The sequence below is a fragment of the Triticum dicoccoides genome, chromosome 3B, assembly GCF_002162155.2.
Source record: "Triticum dicoccoides isolate Atlit2015 ecotype Zavitan chromosome 3B, WEW_v2.0, whole genome shotgun sequence".
Classification (NCBI taxonomy): Eukaryota; Viridiplantae; Streptophyta; class Magnoliopsida; order Poales; family Poaceae; genus Triticum; species Triticum dicoccoides.
This window is the reverse complement of record NC_041385.1, coordinates 723283906-723311375: the sequence shown is the minus strand read 5'-3', so window position 1 is coordinate 723311375 and position 27470 is coordinate 723283906. Positions and strand designations below refer to the sequence as shown.

Here is a 27470-nt window from a genome sequence, read left to right as displayed (position 1 = left end):
AGCACACAAGCCCTCTCTACCCTCTCTTTTATTCTTGATTGTGTGAAAACATTCATAGGCCACTAAAATATTATCGGTTATCAATCTACCTGGTACAAAAGCACTCTGTGTTGGACTAATAATTTCTAGTAGAAGGGTCTTCAATCGAGAGGCCACCATTTTTGCAATTATTTTGTATAGCACATTACATAAGCTGATCGGCCTAAATTGGGATACCTTTTCTGGTGAGTTAATCTTAGGAATCATCAAGATTGCAGTATCATTCCAACCATCCGGGATAGTACATGTGTTGATTGCTTTCAGAACCTCCTCAACTAGGTCTTCCCCTAGCATGGGCCTGAACCTTTTATAGAAGATAGCGTGGAGTCCATCTGGTCCTGGAGCTTTCAAGTCCCCAATATCAAATAAAGCCTTGCGAACATCTTCCACGGTATAAGGAGCAAGTAGAGCATTGTTCATTTCGTTTGACACTCTCTTACCCACAAGAGATAAATCTTCTTGATTGGGATGCTGAACTTTCGATGTGAAAAGCTCTGTGAAATATTCAGTTATGTGATTCGTCAAATCCTTTTCTGTTAACCATTTTCCAGACTCATCTAATAGTTTCTTTATATCATTCCTTTTTTTTGCTAGCCGTGGCATCATTATGGAAAAAATACATATTACGATCCCCGTGCATCAACAAGTTCGCCCGTCCACTTTGTAACCAGAAAATTTCCTCTTGATCCAAGATATTTTCAATTAGCACAATAATTTCCTTCTGACAACCTTGAGACTCCATATTTAACGGGCCCGGCCTAGGCTCTCCAATTCTTTTTTTAAATTTCCTAATGCTCACCTTTGGTCCCTTTAGAGTTTCCCGGTCCTAGGTATGTAGATTGGCATGTACTGCTCTGGTACGATCATCAAGTGACGGTCCAATACCTGCAAGTCTTGCTTTCTCCCAAGATGCCTTAACAATTTCAATGACCTTCTCTTCCTTCAACCACCTCGCCTCAAACTGTTTAACCTGACCTTCTGGTCGTTTAAACAATTTTTCATTCAAGTAATCCGTATCCAGTACGATTGGGCGGTGGTCAGAATGAACATGTTCTTCATTGATTACTGCCGCTTGTGGAAATTTGTTTGCCCATGCTATATTGCGGACCCCCCGATCAAGACGTTCACGTATTTTGCCTCTCCTCAAAGTGAACAGGTCACCCGTATAGCCAAGGTCATCCAACCCGTAATCCATTAGGCATTCACAAAATTCTCTCATCATACCAAGTGGTCTAGCAGTACCACCCTTTTTTTCCCGACAGGTATAAAATTTCATTAAAGTCCCCCAAAACAACCCAGGGGTGATTGCCCTTACTATATAGATTGCGAATATCATCCCAAGAAAGATGGCGCTCGTTCCATTTTGGACGACCATAGAAACCCGTGAACCGCCACTAAACCACTTCCTCATTCATAAAAACAATATCAATAAAGTGGGGCGAGATATAGTTCAACTCGATTTTATTCAACTTATGATAAAACAAAACTAGGCCACCGGCCTTACCATCGCTTTTCACTGCAAACATAGAATCAAAACCTAAATTACGATGAAGCTCATCGGCTTTACAATTATTCAAATGGGATTTAGAAAGGAAAATTAAATCTGCCCTTGTACGCTCCTATAGGTCCAGGAGCTCACGATCTATCGTGTTGGAGAGCATACCAGGACAGTTCCATCCTAGGATTTTCATTTGGCCCGGTGGTCCTCCTTGGAGGCCGCCGATGTGCCAATCTCGTCTTTCTCTTTGCCAACCGATTCCACTCCCTGCGGAACATACTCTTCTTCCTTCTCGTCGGTCTCCTTTGCGACGTGTGTAACCCCGCCCTCCTCGTCCTAGACAGCTACAACTCTACCTATACACACCCGTTTGGATGAGACGGTTGCATCACCATATAACATGCGCTCATAGCTATCCATCTCTTTTTCAAATGAAAACTCTAAGTCACTACCCGTCGGCTGAATCCCAAAAGAATGCCTCCTTTTTTCCCTAGTACTTAATTTCGGGCATCCTCAGCTCTGTTTGGCTGCCCCCTTTTTTTTGTTTTACTTCTTTAATGTAAAGCATACGACATTATTTTTCGCACCACCACCTGTAGCGATCCTTGCGGCAACCGCACTTGACAGCGCCTCTAGCACCCCCGGCTGGAAGAGGAGGCTGCCATTAGGCTAGCCATAGTGGGGGTAACTTAAGTAGTATCATGCACTTGGGACTCGCAAACATTCTTATGTGGCAAGCAATTAAAGAAGAGAAAGATGGTTATAGTAACATAGGTAGATACTGTAACATAATAAATGTGATGTTACTATGTGTCATGCATGACAATAAATGTGATGTTACTAAGTCGTTCGTTCGCTTCGTTCGTTCCCACCGTCCCATCGATCACGCCACCAGGCGATCCCTCCCCCCACTGATTTTTTTCTTCCCACCGAAAACCGAGACCGGTTTTCTTTCATGCATCACAAGAACCAAGCCAAACGTTCCATCCCCTTCCATATAAAACAACAAACCTTCCATCCTTCCCTTCAATTTACGACACCAATCAAATCAAATCATATGGAATCATATCAGAAAATTCCGTCACAAGAAGCTTCCATAAACAACAGTTTAATCTAATATTTTTGCTCTTCCTATATACAACAAATAATTTTCAAATCCTATCTTTCGAGCGGGGTAGTCAAGGCCTGATTCTCCACGCTTCCAGGTTTGTGTTCGGATCATGTGGATTTGAACTGTTTCTTCAAAGTTTGCCGTCCGATCAGGTGTGCGAGGCCTGTTTCTTCAAACTTTGCCCCTGGTGCCGCCACGGCTACCAGCAAGCCATGGGTGTCGGTGAGGCTTCCAGCGATCCACGGGTGCCGGCGCGGCTGCGAGCGAGACACAGGTTAGTAACCTGTACACAGTTCACTTCTGGTTAAACTAATGCGGGAAGAGACTGGGCTAACTATACAACTATTCGATTGGTGGTGTGACATAGCCCCAACTGTTCGTCCGATTCATACATGGTTCTGACTGTTCTTGTGTGCTAGCGAGGCATATACCTATTCAAAGTATTAGATTAAACTGCTTTAAGTATACAACCAATGCATAGCAAGGCTTGACATATGTATACATTCAACCCTTTCGAAAACTTACTGCTTCTCGAGAGGTATCCTAACCCCGGCTATAATTTTTCTGACGTTCTACCGAAGTAACCTATACCAAGAACATGGCTAAGGAGGATAATTTTATATATACATGATTTCTATTCAACAAGCAACGCTATCAGAATAAAATGCAGCACGAATATGATTGTGCGATTTCAGATTAGCTCCATAGTGTTCCTTTTTTATTATTATCAAGAGCTTGTTAAAATAATTGTGGTACATAATTGATATGGAATCCAGTATGCACTTATATGCACTTAGTTGACTATCTTTAGTTTCTATATATACTGATGGAACTATCTTCAGTTTGTATATATACTTGCCACAAATCAGTACTTGGCACAAACCTATCTTGGTGGTCAAACATAGTGTTCCTCAAGCATGTACTGATGGAACTATCCCTGCCATTTATTTATATTTAGGTGAGAGTCCATACATTTATTTGAATGGTCTGGTGGTTCAAAATCCAAATATTTGATTAGCACATATATACATATGAGCGTTACCAATGCATACAAAAATAAATGACATGGATAATAAGAACTAGCTTTTCATGTCAGGGTGAAACTGTATGGAGGGAAGTAGAGTGATGACACCAAAGCAAGAGCAAGGAGTAGACCGAGATAATTGGCAAGCATGCTTGTTACACTAGCATGAAGGTCTACAGAAAAGCTTCAGGATTTTGAAAATTTATTGTGTTTTCAAAACAAGATCCATCTTCAGGATTTTGTTTTCTATTTACTGTTCACCAGGGAGTATATGCTCCCTGGAGCCAAAACCCCAAGCAAGTTTGTCTTGTCAGTGGCGTATGAGAAATAAGATTTGTGTCCGAGAAAAAAATACTACAAATGGAGGACGAGATGCTGTTGCCAGGCCAAAGCAACAGTTTCATGTTGTCCCCTGACTCTATGCTTTTCTGTGTGGTTTCATCTACTCTCATATTTTTTTTGCTTTTCTTAATCTCGACTAGCCTAGGAAGAAGAAAACTTGAACCAAAGTAGTTAATCCATTGCACAACTCAATGCATTTCAAATTGTTCTGTTGCTTCCACCAAAATCATGCAAATATAAAGATAATACAAGAAGGTTAGTTACCTTCCTTTGTGCAGGACAAGAACTCTACCCGCTGCCATTTTACGAAACCTGTAGCAAGAAACGCATTACATGACAATGTTGGTTATTGGGCACAAAAACTGAAGAGAAGCATTATTGTACCAAACATGCCAAGAACTTACTTTACTTCTGTTCAATGTAGATTAAAGTGCGTTAAATATAGTATACGGTACTTATTGGTCTTCTTTGCCGATGATAACTGTCTATGACAGTGATGTCCTCAAACGACTTGAGCCCGTTTGGTTCTCGTTGGGAATGGGTGAATCTTGCTAAGCAACACCGACAGCGACAAATGGAGGCGACAACTAGGCTCCGACAACCTCTTGGTGATATCACCAATGTTGATAGACTCCCCAAAGAGGGTCCAGGTATATTTAATTGATAATTGATTGGTATTTGGTGATTGTTAAATTATTAACCTAAACAATCACTTTCGCAAGCCATTGGAGCTGGCCCACAACCATCGAGTGGCTTGTTTATTCGTGAAGCAGATGCCCCGTCTCCCTCGACCATAGAACTTCCGAAAGGGAGTCCAGGTATAACTCATCAGCAATATTTAAATGCCTTCGATATTGGTGATTACTAATTTGAACAATCCCTTTCGCAAGCCGTTGCATCTGACCCACGACCATCGAGCAGCCTGATTATACATGAAGCACCAATCCCCTCTCCGTCAACTATAGAAAACCACAAAGGTAGTCCAGGTATAGCTTCTGAACTCACACTTCCTTCCAATTTATAAATATAATGAAGCGGTAAATTTAATCCATCATACAGGATTGTTGCGAATCATCTGGTTTGGTATATAATTAATATATCGCAACCCTGATGGTGCACGATTTTATCCATAAATACTATTACTGTTCAAAATCAGATGCTAACTTGTGTATACCTACAACAACAGATGGAGCTACGAGGGGCCGTGCTGGCCAACGTAAAGGGACCTTATCAAAGGAAGAAAGGAATGTCATCAACGCATGGAGAAGAGCAACTTATAAGAAGAAAAAAGAAGAGCAAGGGTACCAAGAACAAAAGGATAAGTTGAACACAAAGAGACGAGAATCTTATCAGAAGAAGAAACAGCAGGAAGACCGACATCGACAGATGGATGCGACAAATGGCCTCCGACATGCTCTTGGTGAAGACACCAATGTTAATATACTCCCCAAAGAGGGTCCAGGTATATGGAATTTGTGTACTGTTTTTAGTAATTCACCTTCAATGTTGTTTCTTACTAATTAACAAAGTCCCTTTCGCAAGACAACCGATCTGACCCACAACCATCAAGCAGACTATTTATTCGCGAAGCACCAACCCCATCGCCCTCAACCATTGAACTACCCAAAGGGAGTCTAGGTATAACTCTGAGACAATCTTTAAATGCCTTTCATATTGAATTTTGAATAATTTGAACAATCCCTTTCGCAAGCCATTACAGCTGACCCACAATGATTGAGAGGCCTGATTATACATGAAACGACAATCCCCTCTGCGTCAACCATAGAACTCCCCATAGGTAGTCCAGGTATTACTTTCGAACTCACACCTCCTTTGATTTTCTACAAACATCGAAACAGAAATAAGTACAAAGTTGAGTCACTTATTTTGGGACGGAGGGAGTATTACTGTTGTACCTCCAGTCAACCATGAGAGCTTTGAACTTGATTGTTCTGGTTCGGATGCTAATGTGTATAGACCTACAATAACAGGTCCACCTATAAGGGGCTGTGAGGGCCAACGTAAAGGGACATTATCAACGAAAAAATGATGTCATAAACGCACGGAGACGAGCAACTTATAAAAAGAAAATAGAAGAGGAAGGGTATCAAGAACAAAAGGATAAGTTGAACACACAAAGACAAGCAGCTTACGAGATGAAGACACCAAACGACACAAACACATTAGATATCATAAATGCAAAGAGGCGAGCCGCTTACAAGAAGATGAAGGAACAAATAAACACGCAAAGACGGGAAACGGCTCAGAAACATTGAGATAGCTTAACACCAGAGCAGAAAGGGGAGATTAGTGCTCAGCGCCGACAGCGAGAGAAAGCTATCCGGAACACCCCGTGTGCTGAATCCATCGTGATGCCTCGTCCTGATTTAGCAACCTCAACTATGGCGAGCACATGCGGTTACGCCTGGAAATCTTACGGTATTCCTCGCCTGTGTACTCCACATCTTATGTTCGTATGCATTAAACAAATATTTACTTGCTCCGTATCGGTGCAGCCGCCTACTGTACCAGTACGCTGGACGATAGTATCCTCATGTTGGATCCTGGGCAACAATCCCATGGTGAACAAATTGATCATGCTCCTGCTGTCACCAAGAGCCCCGCATACATTCGAAACACCGAAACCGATGGTACTTATCCCATCATGAACCAGCTTTCATTTTGTAAACATTCAACAGTTGTTTACGACAACTCAAAATGTTGCAAGTGCCTACCTAAGTAGAACCTTCGGTGATGGGGCTGTAGATGACGACCCAATCAAAATCGATGATCACCTGAAAAGTGTCAACCAGCTAACCAGTGATCCGGTAACAATAGTGGATAATGGAGCAGACGAGCAGAATCATGAGTCCAGAGCTCGGCATAGGACGAGAGAGAAAGCTTGCAAGGGAAGTATGGCGGTGAAGAAGCGTCAGGAGAAAATTGGCAAGCAAAAAACATCATAGAAGGTACCACGTGGTAAGAGGAATGCTCTACTAGATCGGCGTAATGAAAGGTTTGCAAGTAGGGTGAAGACCCCAACCGTTAGGTCCATCTCCATACCGGAAATGAGCTCAAGTGGACAACCTACCGTAGTGGAAGCACACGGTGCCTCGACCTCATCTAGCACACCGGAGTACACGATCAGAAGTGATGGTAACACTCCCATCCTTACTCTCCTTGCGTCCCTTGAGACTGAACCCTCATTTATTGGTTTCGCACCTGAGCAGACGACATGGACGCTTACCTTAGTCGTATCATGAATGATAATGTCAACCCTGACAGCCTCTTTGACGATGAGTATTACCTGTTTGCTGGTGAAGGTATGTACACCCATTTGAGCAACATCCACCCGTTGGGAATATCACACTAATTTTAAACATTGTTTGCAGGCTCAGATGCTGATGACATGGAGCACGACGAATTGGAAGACTCAAGTCAAAATACCTATGTCGACCATGATCCATTGGACTATGTCTACTCAAACCTCCCAGACCACACACACATCCTGAAGCACGCCGCAAATTGCGATAAGTGCAAGGCCAAGAAGTTTGTGTCCGAGGCCCCGAGATTCTACTGTCGAAGTGGGCAGATCCAACTGAAGCAACTGGAGCCCATCCCGGAGCTAATGAGGCTTTGGTCTAGCATGGATGCGGACTCAAGGCATTTTCGGGAGAACATACGGTTCTTCAATAGCCACTTCTCCTTCACAACCCGCGGAGTCAGCCTTGAAAAGCTACACAAACATGAAGTCTAGGGTGTACACGTTCCGAGCGCATGGCACCATCTACCACAACGTTCATTCCTTCGGGCCAATGTCACGTCCAGATCATCTACAGTTGTACTTCTACGACGACGACCCAGGCCTAACCCATCGCAAGGCTGCCACCGAGCAACTAGACCAGGATGTCGTTAGAAAGTTAGTGGACATACTCAGGGAAAACCCATACTCCCATCAGTTTAGGAGTTTGGGTGCGCACAGGGACAACCTCGACGATTACAAGATAGACCTCAATACTGACCAGAGACTAGACCAACGGAAGTATAATAGACCTCTATCATTTGAGGTCGCTGCGATTTGGGTGGAGGGCACTGACCTAGCGAAGAGGTTCGATCGTAGGATTACACTTTGCGAGAATGACAACCAGAGGCAAAGTATACATGTGACGGCTGGCTCGTATGACCCGCTCTCTTACCCACTCTTCTACCCAAGGGGGGAGCTTGGTTGGCACCCGAAACTTCCTAAACGTGATGTCCCTTGGCCGGTTGTGCAACAACCAAGAGGTAAACGTGATGATGATGATGATGACGATGATGATGAGGATGCAGGTAAGCCTTATTCGTATTCTGTCGTTTAGATGAATTGTATACTTCTCATATGAATTCTAATGTCCGTGTTACTCATCCATGTGCAGAGGGGAATAGCAGGTTATACATCTCGATGAGAGACTACTACTGTTACATGCTCCAGACACGACCTGGGATATTCAATCCCATACTCTGTGGAGCACAATTGCTCCAGCAATGGGGGTGGACATGTACATCAAGATTGAGAGTTGTAGGTTGAAATGGTACAAAAAGAACCAGACAAAGATCCGTGCCGACCTGTATAAAGGAGTTGTTGATGCAACTACATCCGGGGAGACCCTGGCAAGCGCTGTTGGAATAAGGATAGTGCTCCCTGGAACGTACCCAGGTGGCGACCGCGACATGAAGCGGAGGCATATGGATGCCCTGGCAATTGTCCATACCTACGGGGAGCCTGACATCTTCTTGACCATGACATGCAACCCTAACTGGGAAGAGATAACGAATGAGTTGTTTCCTGGTCAGACAACGCAAGTCCAACCTGATCTTGTGGCTCGTGTGTTCCATGGCAAGCTAGAGGCTATGAAAGAGATGTTGTTCAAGAAGAATATATTGGGTGTTGTTGTCGCACATGCATACGTAGTCGAGTTCCAGAAGAGGGGCCTCCCCCACGCACACTTTTTGTTGATCATGGATTCTGCCTATAAGCTTGTTGTTCCGGAGCAGTACGACCGACTCATTTCTGCCGAGCTCCCAGACAAGTAGAAGTATCCTGAACTCCACGCCTTGGTGGTGAAACATATCATGCACGGACCATGCGGTGCTCTCAACCCCAACAATGTGTGCATGCAACATAACGAGTGTAAGTGCAGATACCCGCAGCCGTTCAATGAAAACACGACAGAGGGCAAGGACTCATACCCAGTTTATCGTCGTCGAGATAATGGTCGGCAGGCTAAGGTCCGGGGTAAAATGTTGGACAATAGATGGGTTGTGCCGTATAACCCTTACCTTCTGTGGATGTTCAATTGCCACATCAACGTTGAGGTTTGCTCCAGCATAAAGGCTGTCAAATACCTTTACAAGTACATATACAAGGGCCATGATAGGGCTTCTTTCAGCATCCACCAGCCCGATGCCAATGGTAACATTGATGAGATCAAAAGATACATAGACGCGAGGTGGGTTACTCCTCCAGAGGTGATGTGGAGGATATTTGGCTTTTCCTTGTGTGCCAATGACCCGCCTGTCCTACAGTTGCCTCTTCATCTCCCGAATATGCATAGGGTGGCATTCAATGAGCAAGCTCACTTGACCGACGTAGTCGCCTCTGAGAATGCTTCCAAATCCATGTTGACAGAGTATTTCAAAGCTAACCAAAACCACCCATTGCCACGTCCCTAGTTCTGTTAATGCCAAGTGCTAGCATCTGGTGTTGCATCATGTTTAAATTCAAGGAATTTGAATTGAGGGAATTTTCCAAGCCTCACAAATTTTAAGAGAAGGGCAAAGAACCCTGGAAAATGCATTCAGTATTTCCAAAATGGCCTTAAATAATGTTGGTTATACTTTGGCAAAGGCTTTGCACCAAACCAAAAATAATGAACATTTTTGAGGAATATTTTGGGCACTGAATTTAAATCATTATTCTATTTGCATTTGGAATTATATTCATAATATATATAGAATATATTTTCAAATACCTTGGAACATTTTATGTGCTTTGGATTAGTCCATTCGGCAACATAGAAATACCCAGAGGTTATTTGGCACTGTTTAGAATCTATTTTGGAATTTAAACAGTGGCAAAGTTTAAAAACAAACAAACAAAATAGAAAACAAATAAGGAAATAAGGAGGAAAAGGTTTACCTGGACTTACCTTGAGCCCACCTAGCGCCGCACCTGGCCCAGCACTGTGGCTGAGGCCAGCCCAACTCCCCACCGTCTTCAACCTCAGCCAGTAGGCAGAGGCGTGTCACCCGCGCACGCACCTGGGGTTTCCACCTCCTGCTTCGTGCTGGCGGCCTCCCCTTCGAGCCTGTCCGCGCCTGGAGACGCCTAGCACCCCCTGCATCTCCCCCCCTCTGGTTCCTCCCTCTTCCCCCAGCGCTCGCGCCCGCAGCCACCCGAGCGAGCCCGTCGCCGCCGTTCACCGCCACCGCAGCCACCGCGCATGCCTCGCCTCGCAGTCCGGCTCGCTAGCTCCGCCCCGACACCGTGGAGCCACACGGCAAAACACGCGACCGCAGGAAGCCCGCAACGCCGTCACCACCATCATCTTCAACCTCAGGCGCCGCCGATCGTCCTCGCCGATTCGTCGTCCTCAACACGCCCCCGGCTACCCCGAGCATCACTTCGTGATCTACATGAGCACCGTCGTCTTTCCCCTCTCTTTTCGCTGCCGAATGCGTCGCCTAGCCGTGTTTTTCCACAGAGCCGAAAGCTTCTGCCCGCCGGCCATGTCACTGCCGTCGCTGCAGCCCCTCAGGCTCGAAGCTGAGCGCGTTTCCGTGCTCAGTACAGCTCCAGGAGCACCTAGAAGCCACCTGTTGCTCCTGCCGTGCACCATAGCGAAGTTTGCATCATCGCCCAAACTCCGGCCACTGCCGCGAGCTTGCCTCTGCGAGCTCGGGCCACCTCAGCCCCTGTCGTTTGCACAGATGGATGCGGCCAGTCCCAGCTCTGCGTAGATGCCCTACACCGGCCATTTGGTCACCGGAGGAGGAATCCCGAGCCCCTCCGCCGTCTCCGGCCTTGCCGGCGACGAGCCTCGGGTCAACTCCGGCGAGTTTGACCCGGGTTGACCCATTTTGACTTCCCCAGAGCCACTGATATGCGGGCCCCGCCCGACTAATTATGTTAGGTTAGTATTAACTAAGCTAGGTTAGTTTAGTTAGACACTGACACTCGGGACCCACCGGTCAGTTTGACCTGGGCCGCCCGTTGACCTGCTGACATCACTGATACGTCATGCTGATGCAGTATTTGTTTCTGGGATTTTAATAAATCTTAAATGATTTATTAATTTCAGAAAATACTATAAACTTCTAAAATTCATATAAATTCAACCGTAACTCAGAATGAAATAATTTATATATGAAAAATTATCAGAAAAATCCAATCTATCCATCTGTACCATTTTCATGCATGTTAGAACAACTTATGACTACTGTTTAGGACAAATCATAAAAATGGCATTTAAATATCCACATATGGAGTTTGAATTTGAATCTTGGATTCAAACCAACTTCATTTAATCTGGTTGTTAGTTGCATTAGCTCAAACCACAGCATATTGCCATGTCACACTCATGCATCATATTGTTGCATTGCATTGATTGTGTTCTTTCTCTCTTGCTGGTGTTTGTCCCCTCTCAGTAGACGTGTTCCGACGATGAGATTGATAACACCGATGAAGAACTTTATTATCTTCAGAAGTGCCAGGCAAGAAAACCCCCCTTGTTCATTCTGATACAATCCCACTCTCTCACTCCTGCTCTCTTTTACTGCATTAGGACAACACCGATTCATCTGTTACTTGCTGCGGTAGCTGAACCCCTTTATCCTTTGCATGACCTGTCATTGTCACAGTAAATAGATGAAACCCACTAGCATGAGTAGGAGTTGTTTGAGCCCTGATGTGCCTACTCATTCATGCTTGTTTGTCATGCCTGCTATTGCTTAGAGTTGAGTCAGGTCTGATTCATCGGGGATGAATTGGAGTGTGGTGAACATGTCCTACTGCTGAGAGCTAAGTGTGTGAACACGATTTGGTAAAGGTAGCGGTGAGAGGCCATGTAGGAGTACATGGTGGGTTGTCTCATTGAAGCCATCCTCGGGAACTGAGTTCTGTGTTTGTGATCCATGAACAGTTACTACCACACATTGGGTTCCGGTAACTCGGCCCCTCTCGGCTTATTAATCAACTTGATCTCTGTCCAGGAGTTGCAACTAGTTTCTGGTGTTTGTAGGTAGTGTTAGTAGTCTACCAAGTGGCACCCGGTACAGGTGGGCTTGGGACAGACTAGGCACAGTGGAACGGTGTACCTAGTGGCACCCGGATGGTGGGCTTGGGAACCGTGCTCATATCGTTTGGGGCTGTGAGCGACACCCCGGCCGGATCTCCTTGCGGATGGAACCCGAATAGGCGATAAACCTGGACGAGAGACTTGTGTGGTTAGTCAGGTCGTGGCCGACACCCTCGCTGGGCTTCCGCTTGAAGGTTGCCGAGTACATGTCGTGTAAATGGCGGTAAGTGGTGAGAGCGTGTGTGAAGAAGTACACCCCTGCAGGTTTAATATGATCTATTCAAATAGCCGTGTTCGCGGTAAAGGACTTCTGGGTTGCCTGTACAGTTCATAGACAAGTGAAAGTGGATACTCTAAAATACGCAAGATAAGCGTGAGTGCTATGGATGGCGTTCTCGTAGGGAGACGGGAGCGGATCCATAGTGGTGTATTGATATGGTGAATATGTGGACTCGTGTGTGCCACCTCAAAAGAGTTACTTGCAGTCGTAGTTCAGGTTAGCCACCGAGTCAAAGCTGGCTTGCTGCAGTTAAACTCCACCACCCCCTTTGTTGATAATGATGCATATGTAGTTAGTTCTGATGTAAGTCTTGCTGGGTACATTTGTACTCACGTTTGCCTATTTTACGTTTTTGCAGAGAGACTTCAGTCTCGCTAGTAGTTCCGCGTGGACTTCGACGTTTAGTTTGTTACCTCAGCTACGATCTGGTGCCCTCTACAGGATCTAGTAGATAGTCAGGCTTCTCAGCCTTTTTCGTTTGTAGATGTCTGTACCCAGACATGTTGAGCTTCCGCATGTGCTTTGACTTGTATGCTCTGAATGTTGGGTCATGAGACCCATGTTTGTAATATCTCGCTCCTCGGAGCCTATTGAATAAATACTTGAGTCATAGAGTCATGTTGTGATGCCATGTTGTATTTGCACATATCGAGCATATTATGTGTATGTTATTGTAATTCTTGGTATGTGTGGGATCTGACAACCTAGTTGTTTATCCTTGGTAGCCTCTCTTACCGGGAAATGTCTCCTAGTGCTTCCACTGAGCCATGGTAGCTTGCTACTGCTCCGGAACACTTAGGCTGGTCGGCATGTGTCCTTCATTCTTGTGTTTGTCCCTTCGGGGAAATGTCACGCGGTGTCTTCCGGAGTCCTGTTAGCCAGCTACAGCCCGGTTTACCGGAGTCCTGCTAGCCTAGTTGCTACAGCCCGGATTCACTCGCTGATAACCGACACGTTTGTTGTTGGGTCATGTATGCCTGTCCCTGTAAGTTAGTGCCACTTTGGGTTCACGACTAGCCATGTCAGCCCGGGTTCTTTGTCATATGGATGCTAGAGGCACTATCATATACGTGAACCAAAAGGCGCAAACGGTCCCGGGCCAGGTAAGGTGGCACCCATGGGAATACCGTGCGTGAGGCCGCAAAGTGATATGATGTGTTACATGCTAGATCGGTGTGACTCGGGGTCGGGGTCCTGACACCCATGGCTAGGAATATATTGTACAAGGATTTTCCTGGAAGGTTCACATGGCAGAAGGGTAAGAAGTATTCGAAAGAGCGGGTAGAGCATTATCAGATAGGTCGAATTGTGAATGCCAATCCTGCCAAGGGGGAGCGAAACTATCTGCGTGTGCTGCTAAACCATGTTGCTGGCAAGACATCCTATGAGGACCTGCTCACCGTGGACGGTAGGCTATGCAGGAGCTTTAGAGAGGTTGCCGAAAGGTTGGGACTCATCGAGGCAGATAACACACTCGACGACTGTCTTACCGAGGCAGAGCAGTGGGCGATGCCATGTTCGCTCAGAAGGCTCTTCGCAACAATTTTGGTGCACTGTGAGCCAGGTGACGTGCGTGGTTTATGGGATAGGCACTTCGAGTCTATGTCTGATGACTATCAGCGATCACACACGTGCCCGATTAGGGTGGAACAGATGGTGTTGCTTGACATTAGGGCCTAGGGGTATGTTGCAGTCCATGGGCAAAGAGATAGCTGATTTTGCTCTTCCATGCATTGACGATGCTTTCGACCCAACCGAGGGCGAGGCCAGAGAAGTGATCGAGGAATCCAACGTCGATTTTGACATCAACGACACTAAATTGTCTTTGTCGCTAAACTTGGAGCAGAGGGCTGCATACGACGAGATACTAGCTTCTGTTGAATGCGGTGATAGGGGTGTGTTCTTTGTTGATGGCCCGGGAGGTACATGGAAGACCTTCCTGTACAGGGAGCTGCTCGCGAAGGTTCGAAGCGAGGGAAACATCACTATCGCTACCGCGACGTCAGGCGTCACCGCTTCTATCATGCCTGGAGGCAGGACTGCCCACTCGAGGTTCAAGATCCCGTTGAGCTACGATGATGGCGCCTCATGCACCTTCACGAAGCAGAGTGGTACCGCCAAGCTACTGAGGATGGCCTCATTGATACTATGGGACGAGGCCACCATGACTAAGCGACAGGCGGTCGAGGCACTGGACAACAGCATGCGTGACATCATGGGCAGACGAGGCCGACCCTTTGGAGGAAAAACTGTTGTGTTTGGCGGGGACTTCAGGCAGGTTCTTCCCGTCGTAAGGAGGGGGTCCCGGGGTCAGATAATCGATGCAACCCTCCGAAGTTCACACCTCTGGAAGGGTATGCGCCAGCTAAGGCTCGTCACCAACATGAGGGCTCATAATGACACCTGGTTTGCTGATTACTTGCTAAGGGTAGGCAATGGCACTGAGGAAGTTGACGATCAAGGAAACATACGACTCCCTGAAGATATTTTTGTGTCGTCTATAGGTGAGGGTGACGACCTGGAGAAGCTGATTGACCATGTGTTTCCGAGACTAGATGACAACCAGTCCAATCCGAATTACATGACTTCACGCGCAATCCTCTCCACCATGAACAACAACATCAACAAGATAAACATACGCATGGTAGAGCGTTTTCGGGGAGAAGAAGTAATCTATCATAGCTTTGACAGTGCAGAAGGCGACCCGTATGGCTACTATGCTCCTGAGTTCCTAAATGGATTGACTCCCAACGGTCTGCCTCCGTATGCACTCAAACTGAAGCTCAACTACCCTGTCATACTTCTGAGGAACATTGATCCGGCTAATGGTCTGTGTAACGGGACGAGGCTTGTGGTGCGAGGTTTAGAGAGGAACGCCATCGACGCAGAAATCGTGATCGGACAACACGTAAGTAGGAGGGTATTCCTTCCTCGAATACCCCTATGCCCGTCTGACAACGACATGTTTCCATTCAAGTTCAAGAGGAAGCAATTTCCTGTAAGGCTTAGCTTTGCTATGACGATTAACAAGGCTCAAGGCCAGATGATTCCGATTGTTGGCGTGTACCCACCTAATCCGGTGTTCTCTCATGGTCAACTCTATGTCGCATTGTCTCGAGCCACCGCAAAGAGAAATATAAAGATCCTCATTGAGAAGGAGAAGGAGAAGGAGAATGCCAAGAAGCAAAGCGGTAAATCTAAGAAGCGAAAAAGACCTACCTTGTCCTCACAGACCTCGATGAAGAACATCTTCTATAAGGAAGTCCTTACAGGCTGAAGTTCGCTCTTAAATATGTGAGAGGATTTACTCTTATTCTACAGGTAATTTGGTGCTCTTTGGTGTCTTTGTACATATCTATATCTTTTGATGTTTGCAATTGAACTTTATTATGTTTATAGTACAAGGCGAGTATTAATAATATTGCCTCGGATTTGTGACTTTGCAAGTTGCCAAATTTTGCTGTATGTGACATTATTTTTCATTTTGCTGGTTTGCTTATGTATATTATTCTTTTATTGTTTTGTAATCAATCATCTACTACATCTAAACTCGGCTTTGTTTTTCTGCACAAATATTGCACACTGCCTTGGTCACTTCATTCTTGTAAAACTAGACTCCACTCAAGTGTTCTACATTAGAGAAATATTTATGATGCGGCCCCAATGCAGACTGTATGTTTACTTATTGTCGTGATCTTTGTACGTTGATGCCTACACCCTATAGCCTGAGCCACTTGACGACCAATCTGTAAATCGATGTTAGAAATATAGATGCAGATACGTTAATTATAATGTGGCACCGAATTCCATGATAATTCATACCTGAAATAAAATTGTGATTTATTTGATATCTTACTATCGTATCCGTATCGAGCACAACCGAGCGCATCTATTTCTGGTGAGGCCAACTATCCAGAATCCTCCCGCATCTTAAATCCATTGACGCTTTTCTGTTATAGGCTTTGTTCTATGTAGATACCGAAATTAGCATCGCTAAACTTTTAATCTGTAAATACCACTATAGAGTACTTTGGCCTGTAATTAGCAAGTCTTCCTTCGTTGCCGCGCAAGTACTTCTCTTGCATTCCCTGAGATATAAAGTATATACTATCTCTACTTCCTAATCCGTTTGAAAGATTAATTCAAACTATGCATGCTCCTAATAAGGAGAAGTTCTTTATTATCTTGTATGTACTTTCACCAGAATGATTATTTTCGTTATACCTCACTGACCAATGATGTCAGGCTTTACTTCGTCGGAAATCAGCACATACCAGCTAGTGAATATTCAACATAAAAATATAATGGTTATAGGCACATACCTTTCATTGCCTTTAATCTTCAAGTTCTCCTCGATCTGCTCTCTACCCATGTTCGCACATGATCCAAATTTCTCTTTCATGCTCATGAGTTTCTGATAACACGCTGATTTACTTTTATGTGTTCCTGAATGGAGTAACCAAATCAAGTGAAAATGGGTTTTCTTCTTGACTACATAAAGTAGAAGACGGTACCAGCATTTTCCGACAAAGAGGGAGGGGGAGGAAAGAATTTATTATTAAGCTACTATAAGGGAGTCACATCTTTTAGATTCATCTTTGCATGCAAGGAGAAAACTGTGATAATGCAGCCATAGAGGAACAAATCCAAAATACACAAAACAAATACATTGTTGCTATCATGAGTTTTGTTGTTGGGGTTAGGCAATTGAAGATTGTGGTCATAAATGCAGTAAAGCATGCCTCTACTTATGAGAGAACAACCAAAATTACAATAAAGTCCAGACTGATTATAAGTATATTGTTCGTACAAAATGCTAAAAAGGAAAATAGGTCTTCATAAATTGAAGATAGTTCAGCCACATCAGATTCAACACTACACATAACTCGCGTACATATATGCATTGTTAAATACACTGCTAATCACATCAATATGAAAATTTCCTTTCGAGGTCTTGCAGCTCTTTGGAAATAAAACAAAAGCGACCAAAGGGCAGCTTCGAATACCTTGCCTGCGGAGACCGTGCATGTCTAGCAATGAACCTCACCAGGACTCAATCATTTGGCATGAACAGATTGCTGGGCTGCAGCACACAATAAGAAGAACCAGTTCAACACAGAGTTAATTTGAAAAAACCAATGTCCAAGACAGTTTGTAGTTAACATAAATTAACATTATTGTTTAAGTTAACAACAAAAATTAACATTATTGTTTCAGTTAACAACTCCTTTCTTGCACGGACATGTATTATGTGATCAAGCAGTAAAAAGCATTTAAGGTATTATCTAAGTACAAAATTTCGAGAGAAAAACAAAACTTTCAGACCATGAACCACCGATCTTCACAAAATAACTTGTCTGAGGTTACTTATCTGCCTAAGAGAGCGTGTACTGCACGTCGATGATGCCCATTTGCTCTATAGGATCCTGCACAATTTACAGATGTTTTTCCACTATCATGCACCCATGGACGAGGCACCTTTAGAAGTGTTTGGCATATTATGCATCTCCGAAAATATTGTAATCAGACCCCATGCGTGGAACAGCTTGTTCTACCTGATATATGTGTGCAACATGTCAGATGCAAATAATTCGATCAACTAATTATTTAGTCTAACCAGCATTGTAATAAGCAATCAATCAATCAATTTATGTACTGGTTCATATGCCAACACATCTACAAACATCCCTGGTAAATACTGGAGCCAACACCTCCACAAACCCATGTGAGCTGCAACCTCCACACACAGAATTGCATGCTATTTATTGAAGAGGACGAGTAGCTATACCTGGTACGGCTCTATGGACTGTTCTCATCCGCGTTGACCTCATCCGAAGCCTCGACGACCACATGTCTGTGAAGCCGGTGTACACCATCCTGCTCATATGGCATGCACGGCAGGCTCGACAAAGGGGCGGGTGTCGATTTGGGGAGAGGAGGACTCGGCCACGAGGCGGTAGAGGCACGGGAAGGACCCGTCGCCGCTGGCGGCGGCGAGGACAAGTCGAGCACTGCCAAGCGCGTCCGCGAGATTGGCGAGGTCGGCGCGAGCAGGGCAGCCAGTGAACACGGCATGGGCAGGGAGGCGGCGAGGTGCTTCCGAGGAGAGCGAGCGGCGGTCGAGGAGGGCGAGGATCAGGGCGAGGCGGACGCTGCGGCTAGCAGCGGGAGAAGACTGTCCTTCCACCGCCGGCGGTGGCGACCTTTGTGTGATGTTGGTCGCCGGTTGTGTGCACATCTAGCCGCCGTCGGATGAGTGGAGGGGAGCTGGGGAGGGGATGAGAGGAGGCGGCGGTGCGAGACGAGGTCGCCGGCTGTGGGGGCGAGAGCGGAGGGGGTGGAATGGGTGACTCGCCGAGATCTGGCATCGTGAGTGGACTGGGAGTCTGGGAGTGGAGAGAGTGAGGGGATCAGGGGAGGGAGACTGGTGCTGGTTGGGCTTGGGTCGTGCGGGGAAGGATAGGTTGGGTGCTGTTTTTTTTGTTTTTTAGGGGGTAGATTGGGTGCTGGTTGGGCCGTGTTGGTAGCTGATTTGGGCATACAAAAACATATATATTAAAGTGTGTACATATATTAATTAAACATGGAGCATACAAAAAAATATTTTTTATACTTATTAGATATATTGAAAGTATCACACAAAAAACGCAATTTTGAGAGAAGAAACCGAATATACTTGGTTTGTGTTGGATTTCTTGCATGATTTTATCTTTTGTCGGACGATTTTCCTTAGCCTATATAAATAAATTAAAATTATTGAAGAAATTTCAGATGACTGCTTATTTATATAAGAACATTATAGTTGGTTATTTTCTCCGAGATAAATGCAACATCTTTTTTTATAATATGAAAAACGGGTTTTCTATTTTACAAAATAAAATAGTTGTGTTAGTTTCACTTTTATTTTTATTATATATATTATCTATGTTTCTTTCATCAGAGATAAAAAGTGATGGGTTCCGACATACACACTGATGTAACGATGACTGACCTGACTGAAACACTACGAGAAGAGGTGCATATAGCTAATCTTTGTATGTATGTTATACATGATAATACAAAAGGTGTATTCTTTATGTATTTTTTTAAGAATATAGGAGACATAGATATGGAATTTGGAGATGCACAAAAAGAATCAATCGACAAGGGTTCCGAAGCGACGTCACTAAAATGGGGCTTCATCTAATTTTTTACAACATAATGATGTGGAAGCGGTGATATCTCATAAAAAATCAAAAAAGGATGTCAATTAAATGTTACCGCGCAAGGTATTTTTTTTCAATGTTGTTATCGATCTTTCCTTCGTCATATTGCCTAATTCACTCGATTTTGTATCATGCCAATAGACTATGTTTGTACACATTGTTAATTTTCCATTTTGTGATCACTTTACATTACAAATGAAGTGAACTTGAATTATTATGCACTTGTGACCATGTTGCATTGTCTCTATATATGGTCTCTACCTATGAAATTTAGCATGCATTATCTTTACATAACTTTAGAAAAATATTTCAGAAGCCCGTGGCAACGCACGGGCATTCTACTAGTAGTGCATAGTATCATAGATTAGTATCATAGATTGTCTCATTTATTGTCATGCATGACACATAGTAACATCACATTTATTATGTTACTATAACCATCTCTCTCTTCTTTAATTGCTTGCCACATAAGCATGTTTGCGAGTCCCAAGTGCATGATACTACTTATGTTACCCCCACTATGGCTAGCCTAATGGCAGCCTCCTCTTCCAGCCGAGGGTGCTAGAGGCGTTGTCAAGTGCGGTTGCCGCAAGGATCGCTACAGGTGGTGGTGCGAAAAATAATGTCATACGCTTTACATTCAGTGCAGCTAAAAACTCTATGATGGGCAACTCAAAGAAGAAAAAAAAGGGGGCAGCCAAACAGAGCTGAGGATGCCCGCAATTAAGTACTAGGGAAAAAAGGAGGTATTCTTTTGGGATTCAGCCGACGGGTAGTGACTTAGAGTTTTCATTTGAAAAAGAGATGGATAGCTATGAGCGCATGTTATATGGTGATGTAACCGTCTCATCCAAACGGGTGTGTATTGGGTAGAGTTGTAGCTATCCAGGACGAGGAGGGCGGGGTTACACACGTCGCAAAGGAGACCGACGAGAAGGAAGAAGAGTATGTTCCGCAGGAAGTGGAATCGGTTGGCGAAGAGAAATACGAGATTGGCACATCGGGGGCCTCCAAGGAGGACCACCAGGCCAAATGAAAATCCTAGGATGGAACTGTCCTGGTATGCTCTCCTACACGGTAGTTCGTGAGCTCCTGGACCTACAGGAGCATACAAGGGCAGATTTAGTTTTCCTTTCGGAATCCCATTTGAATAATTGTAAAGCCGATGAGCTTCGTCGTAATTTAGGTTTTGATTCTATGTTTGCAGTGGAAAGCGATGGTAAGGCCGGTGCCCTAGTTTTGTTTTATCATAAGTCGAATAAAATCGAGTTGAACTATATCTCGCCCCACTTTATTGATATTGTTTTTATGAATGAGGAAGTGGTTTAGTGGCGGTTCACGGGTTTCTATGGTCGTCCGAAATGGAACGAGCGCCATCTTTCTTGGGACGATATTCACAATCTATATAGTAAGGGCAATTACCCCTGGGTTGTTTTGGGGGACTTTAATGAAATTTTATACCCGTCGGAAAAAGAGGGTGATACTACTAGACCACTTGGTATGATGAGAGAATTTCGTGAATGCCTAATGGATTGCGGGCTGGATGACCTTGGCTATATGGGTGACCTGTTCACTTGGAGGAGAGGCAAAATACGTGAATGTCTTGATCGGGGGGTCTGCAATATAGCATGGGCAAACAAATTTCCACAAGCGGCAGTAATCAATGAAGAACATGTTCATTCTGACCACTGCCCAATCATACTGGATACGGATTACTTGGATGAAAAAATCTTTAAACGACTAGAAGGTCAGGTTAAACAATTTGAGGCGAGGTGGTTGAAGGAAGAGACGGCCATTGAAATTGTTAAGGCATCTTGGGAGAAAGCAAGACTTGCAGGTATTGGACCGTCACTTGATGATCGTACCAGAGCAGTACATGCCTATCTACATACCTGGGACCGGGAAACTCTAAAGGGACCAAAGGTGAGCATTAGGAAATTAAAAAAAGAATTGGAGAGACTAAGGCGGGGCCCGTTAAATATGGAGTCTCGAGGTTGTCAGAAGGAAACTATTGTGCTAATTGAAAATATCTTGGATCAAGAGGAAATTTTCTGGTTACAAAGAGGACGGGCGAACTTGTTGATGCACGGGGATCGTAATATGTATTTTTCCATAATGCTGCCACGGCTAGCAAAAAAAGGAATAATATAAAGTAACTATTAGATGAGTCTGGAAAATGGTTAACAGAAAAGGATTTGACGAATCACATAACTGAATATTTCACAAAGCTTTTCACATCGAAAGTTCAGCATCCGAATCAAGAAGATTTATCTCTTGTGGGTAAGAGAGTGTCAAACGAAATGAACAATGCTCTACTTGCTCCTTATACCGTGGAAGATGTTCGCAAGGCTTTATTTGATATTGGGGACTTGAAAGCTCCAGGACTAGATGGACTCCACGCTATCTTCTATAAAAGGTTCTCGCCCATGCTAGGGGAAGACCTAGTTGAGGAGGTTCTGAAAGCAATCAACACATGTACTATCCCGGATGGTTGGAATGATACTGCAGTCTTGATGATTCATAAGATTAACTCACCAGAAAAGGTATCCCAATTTAGGCCGATCATCTTATGTAATGTGCTATACAAAATAATTGCAAAAATGGTGGCCTCTTGATTGAAGACCCTTCTACTAGAAATTATTAGTCCAACACATAGTGCTTTTGTACCAGGTAGATTGATAACCGATAATATTTTAGTGGCCTATGAATGTTTTCACACAATCAAAAATAAAAGAGAGGGTAGAGAGGGCTTGTGTGCTATAAAACTTGACATGCACAAAGCCTACGATAGAGTCGAGTGGACTTTTCTGAAGGAGATTATGCTAAAATTGGGTTTCCGTCGAGAGTGGGTTAATTTGATTATGCAATGCGTCGCAACAATAGAATACAAAGTAACGATAAATGCAAAGGAAAGTGAGAGTTTTAAGCCTACTAGAGGGTTGAGATAGGGGGACCCGCTATCACCTTACCTATTCCTGCTGTGCACAGAAGGGTTGAATGCCTTGCGCTCGCATGCTGAGGAGAACGGGAAAATATTAGGAGTTAAAGTATGTAGAGACGCCCCACCAGTAACTAATCTCCTCTTTGCGGATGACTCGTTGATCTTGATGAAAGCAAACCAACATAATGCGGCGGCTTGATACGTCTCCAACGTATTTATAATTTTTTATTGTCCCATGCTACTATATTACCTGTTTTGGATGTCTATGGGCTTTATTTTACACATTTATATCATTTTTGGGACTAACCTACTAACCGGAGGCCCAGCTCATATTGCTGTTTTTTTTGCCTATTTCGGTATTTCGAAGAAAAGGAATATCAAACGGAGTCGAAACGGAATGAAACCTTCGGGAGCGTGATTTTTGAAACGAATGTGATCCAGAGGACTTGGAGTGCAAGTCAAGAAGCTGTCGAGGTCTCCACGAGATAGGAGGGTGTGCCCACCCCTACAGGGCGCGCCCCCTATCTCGTGGGCCCCTCAGGCGGCCACCGACATACTTCTTCCTCCTATATAAGCCTACATACCCCGAAAACATCCAGGGAGACACCGAAGAAATATTTCCACCACCGTAACCTTCTGTATCCGCGAGATCCCATCTTGGAGCCGTCGCCAACATTCTGCCGTAGGGGGAATCCACCACGGAGGGCTTCTACATCAACACCATAGCCCCTCCAATGAGTTGTGAGTAGTTTATCACAGACCTTCGGGTCCATAGTTATTAGCTAGTTGGCTTCTTCTCTCTTTTTGGATCTCAATACAATGATCTCCCCCTCTCTTGTGGAGACCTATTCGATGTAATCTCTTTTTGTGGTGTGTTTGTCGAGATTCGATGAATTATGGGTTTATGATCAAGTTTATCTATGAATAATATTTCAATCTTCTCTAAATTCTTTTATGTATGATTGAGTTATCTTTGCAAGTCTCTTCGAATTATCGGTTTGGTTTGAGCTACTAGATTGATCTTTCTTACCATGGGAGAAGTGCTTAGCTTTGGGTTCAATCTTGCGGTGTTCTTACCCAGTGACAGAAAGGGTTGCAAGACATGTATTGTATTGTTGCCATCGAGCATAAAAAGATGGGTTTTATATCATATTGCTTGAGTTTATCCCTCTACATCATGTCATCTTTCTTAATGCGTTACTCTGTTCTTATGAACTTAATATTCTAGATGCATGCTGGATAGCGGTCGATGTGTGGAGTAATAGTAGTAGATGCAGGCAGGAGTCGGTCTACTTGTCATGGACGTGATGCCTATATACATGATCATGCCTAGATAACATCATAATTATTTGCTTTTCTAGTAGAATGTCCGTGCGTTGCCACGGGCTTCTGAAATATTTTTCTAAAGTTATGTAAAGATAATGCATGCTAAATTTCACAGGTAGAGACCATATATAGAGACAATGCAACATGGTCACAAGTGCATAATAATTCAAGTTCACTTCATTTGTAATGTAAAGTGATCACAAAATGGAAAATTAACAATGTGTACAAACATAGTCTGTTGGCATGATACAAAATCGAGTGAATTAGGCAATATGACGAAGGAAAGATCGATAACAACATTGAAAAACATACCTTGCATGGTAACATTTAATTGGCATCCTTTTTGATTTTTTATGAGATATCACCGCTTCCACATCATTATGTTTTAAAAAATTTGATGAAGCCCCATTTTAGTGACGTCGCTTCGGAGCCCTTGTCGATGGATTCTTTTTGTGCATCTCCAAATTGCATATCTATGTCTCCTATATTCTGAAAAAAATACATAAAGAATACACCTTTTGTATTATCATGTATAACATACATACAAAGATTAGCTATATGCACCTCTTCTCGTAGTGTTTCAGTCAGGTCAGTCATCGTTACATCAGTGTGTATGTCAGAACCCATCACTTTTTATCTCTGATGAAAGAAACATAGATAATATATATAATAAAAATAAAAGTGAAACTAACACAACTATTTTATTTTGTAAAATAGAAAACCCGTTTTTCATATTATAAAAAAAGATGTTGCATTTATCTCGGAGAAAATAACCAACTATAATGTTCTTATATAAATAAGAAGTCATCTGAAATTTCTTCAATCATTTTAATTTATTTATATAGGCTAAGGAAAATCGTCCGACAAAAGATAAAATCATGCAAGCAATCCAACACAAACCAAGTATATTCGGTTTCTTCTCTCAAAATTGCGTTTTTTGTGTGATACTTTCAATATATCTAATAAGTATAAAAAATATTTTTTTGTATGCTCCATGTTTAATTAACATATGTATACACTTTAATATATATGTTTTTGTATGCCCAAATCAGCTACCAACACGGCCCAACCAGCACCCAATCTACCCCCTAAAAAACCAAAAAAACAGCACACAACCTATCCTTCCCCACACGACCCAAGCCCAACCAGCACCTATCTCCCTCCCTTGATCCCCTCACTCTCTCCACTCCCAGACTCCCAGTCCACTCACGATGCCAGATCTCCGCGAGTCACCCATTCCACCCCCTCCGCTCTCGCCCCCACAGCCAGCGACCTCGTCTCGCACCGCCGCCTCCTCTCATCCCCTCCCCAGCTCCCCTCCACTCATCCGACGGCGACTAGATGCGAACACAACCGGCGACCAACATCACACAAAGGTCGCCACCGCCGGCGGTGGAAGGACAGTCTTCTCCCGCCGCTAGCCGCAGCCTCCGCCTCGCCCAGATCCTCGGCCTCCTCGACCGCCGCTCGCTCTCCTCGGAAGCACCTCGCCGCCTCCCTGCCCATGCCGTGTTCGCCGACTGCCCTGCTCGCGCCGACCTCGCCAATCTCGCGGCCACGCTTGGTAGTGCTTGACTTGTCCTCGCCGCCGCCAGCGGCGACGGGTCCTTCCCGTGCCTCTACCGCCTCGTGGTTGAGTCCTCCTCTCCCCAAATCGACACCCGTCCATTTGTCGAGCCTTCCGTGCCAGCGACATGAGCAGGATGGTGTACACCGACTTCACAGACATGTGGCCGTCGAGGCTTCAGATGAGGTCGACGCGGATGAGAACAGTCCATAGAGCTGTACCAGGTATAGCTACTCTTCCTCTTCAATCAATAGCATGCAATTCTGTGTGTGGAGATTGCAGCTCACACGGGTTTGTGGAGGTGTGGGCTCCAGTATTTACCAGGGATGTTTGTAGATGTGTTGGCATATGAACCAGTACATAAATTGATTGATTGATTGCTTAGCATAATGCTGGTTAGACTAAATAATTAGTTGATCAAATTATTTGCATCTGACATGTTGCACACATATATCAGGCAGAACAAGCTTTTCCACGCATGGGGTCTGATTACAATATTTTCGGAGATGCATAATATGCCAAACACTGCTCAAGGTGCCTCGTCCATGGGCGCATGATAGTGGAAAAACATCTGTAAATTGTGCAGGATCCTATAGAGCAAATGGGCATCATCGACGTGCAGTACACGCTCTCTTAGGAAGATAAGTAACCTCAGAAAAGTTATTTTGTGAAGATCGGTGGTTCATGGTCTGAAAGTTTTGTTTTTCTCTCTAAATTTTGTACTAGATAATCCCTTAAATGCTTTTTACTGCTTGATCACATAATACATGTCCGTGCAAGAAAGGAGTTGTTAACTGAAACAATAATGTTAAATTTTGTTGTTAACTGAAACAATAATGTTAATTTATGTTAACTACAAACTGTCTTGGACATTGGTGTTTTCAAATTAACTCCGTGTTGAACTGGTTCTTCTTGTTGTGTGCTGCAGCCCAGCAATCTGTTCATGCCAAATGATTGAGTCCTGGTGAGGTTCATTGCTGGACATTCACGGTCTCCGCAGGCAAGGTATTCGAAGCTGCCCTTTGGTCGCTTTTGTTTTATTTCCAAAGAGCTGCAAGACTTCGAAAGGAAATTTTCGTATTGATGTGATTAGCAGTGTATTTAACAATGCATATATGTACGCGAGTTATGTGTAGTGCTGAATCTGATGTGGCTGAACTATCTTCAATTTATGAAGTCCTATTTTCCTTTTTAGCATTTTGTACGAACAATATACTTATAATCAGTGTGGAGTTTATTGTAATTTTGGTTGTTCTCTCATAAGTAGAGGCATGCTTTACTGCATTTATGACCACAATCTTCAATTGCCTGACCCCAACAACAAAACTCATGATAGCTACAAAATGTATTTGTTTTGTGTATTTTGGATTTGTTCCTCTATGGATGCATTATCACAGTTTTCTCCTTGCATGTAAAGATGAATCTAAAAGATGTGACTCCCTTAGAGTAGCTTAATAATAAATTATTTCCTCCCCCTCCCTCTTTCTCGGAAAATGCTGGTACCGTCTTCTACTTTATGTAGTCAAGAAGAAAACCCATTTTCACTTAATTTGGTTACTCTATTCAGGAACACATAAAAGTAAATCAGCGTGTTATCAGAAATTCATGAGCATGAAAGAGAAATTTGGATCATGTGCGAACATGGGTAGAGAGCAGATCGAGGAGAACTTGAAGATTAAAGGCAATGAAAGGTATGTGCCTATAACCATTATATTTTTATGTTGAATATTCGCTAGCTGGTATGTGCTGATTTCCGACGAAGTAAAGCCTGACATCATTGGTCAGTGAGGTATAATGAAAA

At 43.9% G+C, this 27470-nt stretch overlaps 1 protein-coding gene and 1 long non-coding RNA gene across 14 annotated transcripts; one reads left to right on the top strand and one right to left on the bottom strand.

Annotated features, from left to right (window-relative positions):
• Positions 1-2514: 2514 nt before the first annotated feature.
• LOC119278101 lies at positions 2515-19067 on the bottom strand. 13 transcript variants are annotated; one of them, XR_005137570.1, is made up of 8 exons: positions 18419-19067; positions 17637-18185; positions 16953-17076; positions 5931-5993; positions 4279-4326; positions 3174-3233; positions 2992-3079; positions 2515-2905 (listed from the first exon to the last, which is right to left on the bottom strand). XR_005137570.1 is itself a non-coding variant. In XM_037559459.1 (7 exons), exons 2-7 carry the CDS (start codon positions 17656-17658, stop codon positions 2848-2850), a joined length of 369 nt encoding a protein of 122 aa, XP_037415356.1. In that variant the 5' UTR covers positions 17659-18185; positions 18419-19063; the 3' UTR covers positions 2515-2847. The 13 variants fall into 13 exon arrangements, 3 of the variants coding, with proteins under 3 accessions (XP_037415356.1, XP_037415358.1, XP_037415359.1); XR_005137566.1 differs by lacking the exon at positions 5931-5993 and adding an exon at positions 3532-3585 and having other exon boundaries at positions 18419-19066; XR_005137571.1 differs by lacking the exon at positions 3174-3233 and having other exon boundaries at positions 18419-19066.
• Positions 19068-25273: 6206 nt separating this feature from the next.
• LOC119278100 lies at positions 25274-26675 on the top strand. The gene is made up of 2 exons (XR_005137562.1): positions 25274-25893; positions 26127-26675. It is a non-coding gene; the product is annotated as an uncharacterized LOC119278100 (long non-coding RNA).
• The last annotated feature ends 795 nt before the right edge of the window (positions 26676-27470 follow it).

Excerpts from the sequence above, each read along its gene's own strand:
- LOC119278101 (XM_037559459.1), bottom strand. The coding sequence starts at position 17,658 with ATGCACGGTCTCCGCAGGCAAG. Across the intron at positions 17,077-17,636 it reads GCACGGTCTCCGCAGGCAAG|GAACACATAAAAGTAAATCA; the intron begins GTATTCGAAGCT and ends TACTCCATTCAG. Across the intron at positions 3,586-4,278 it reads CTTGTCCTGCACAAAGGAAG|GGATAGTTCCATCAGTACAT; the intron begins GTAACTAACCTT and ends AATAAATGGCAG.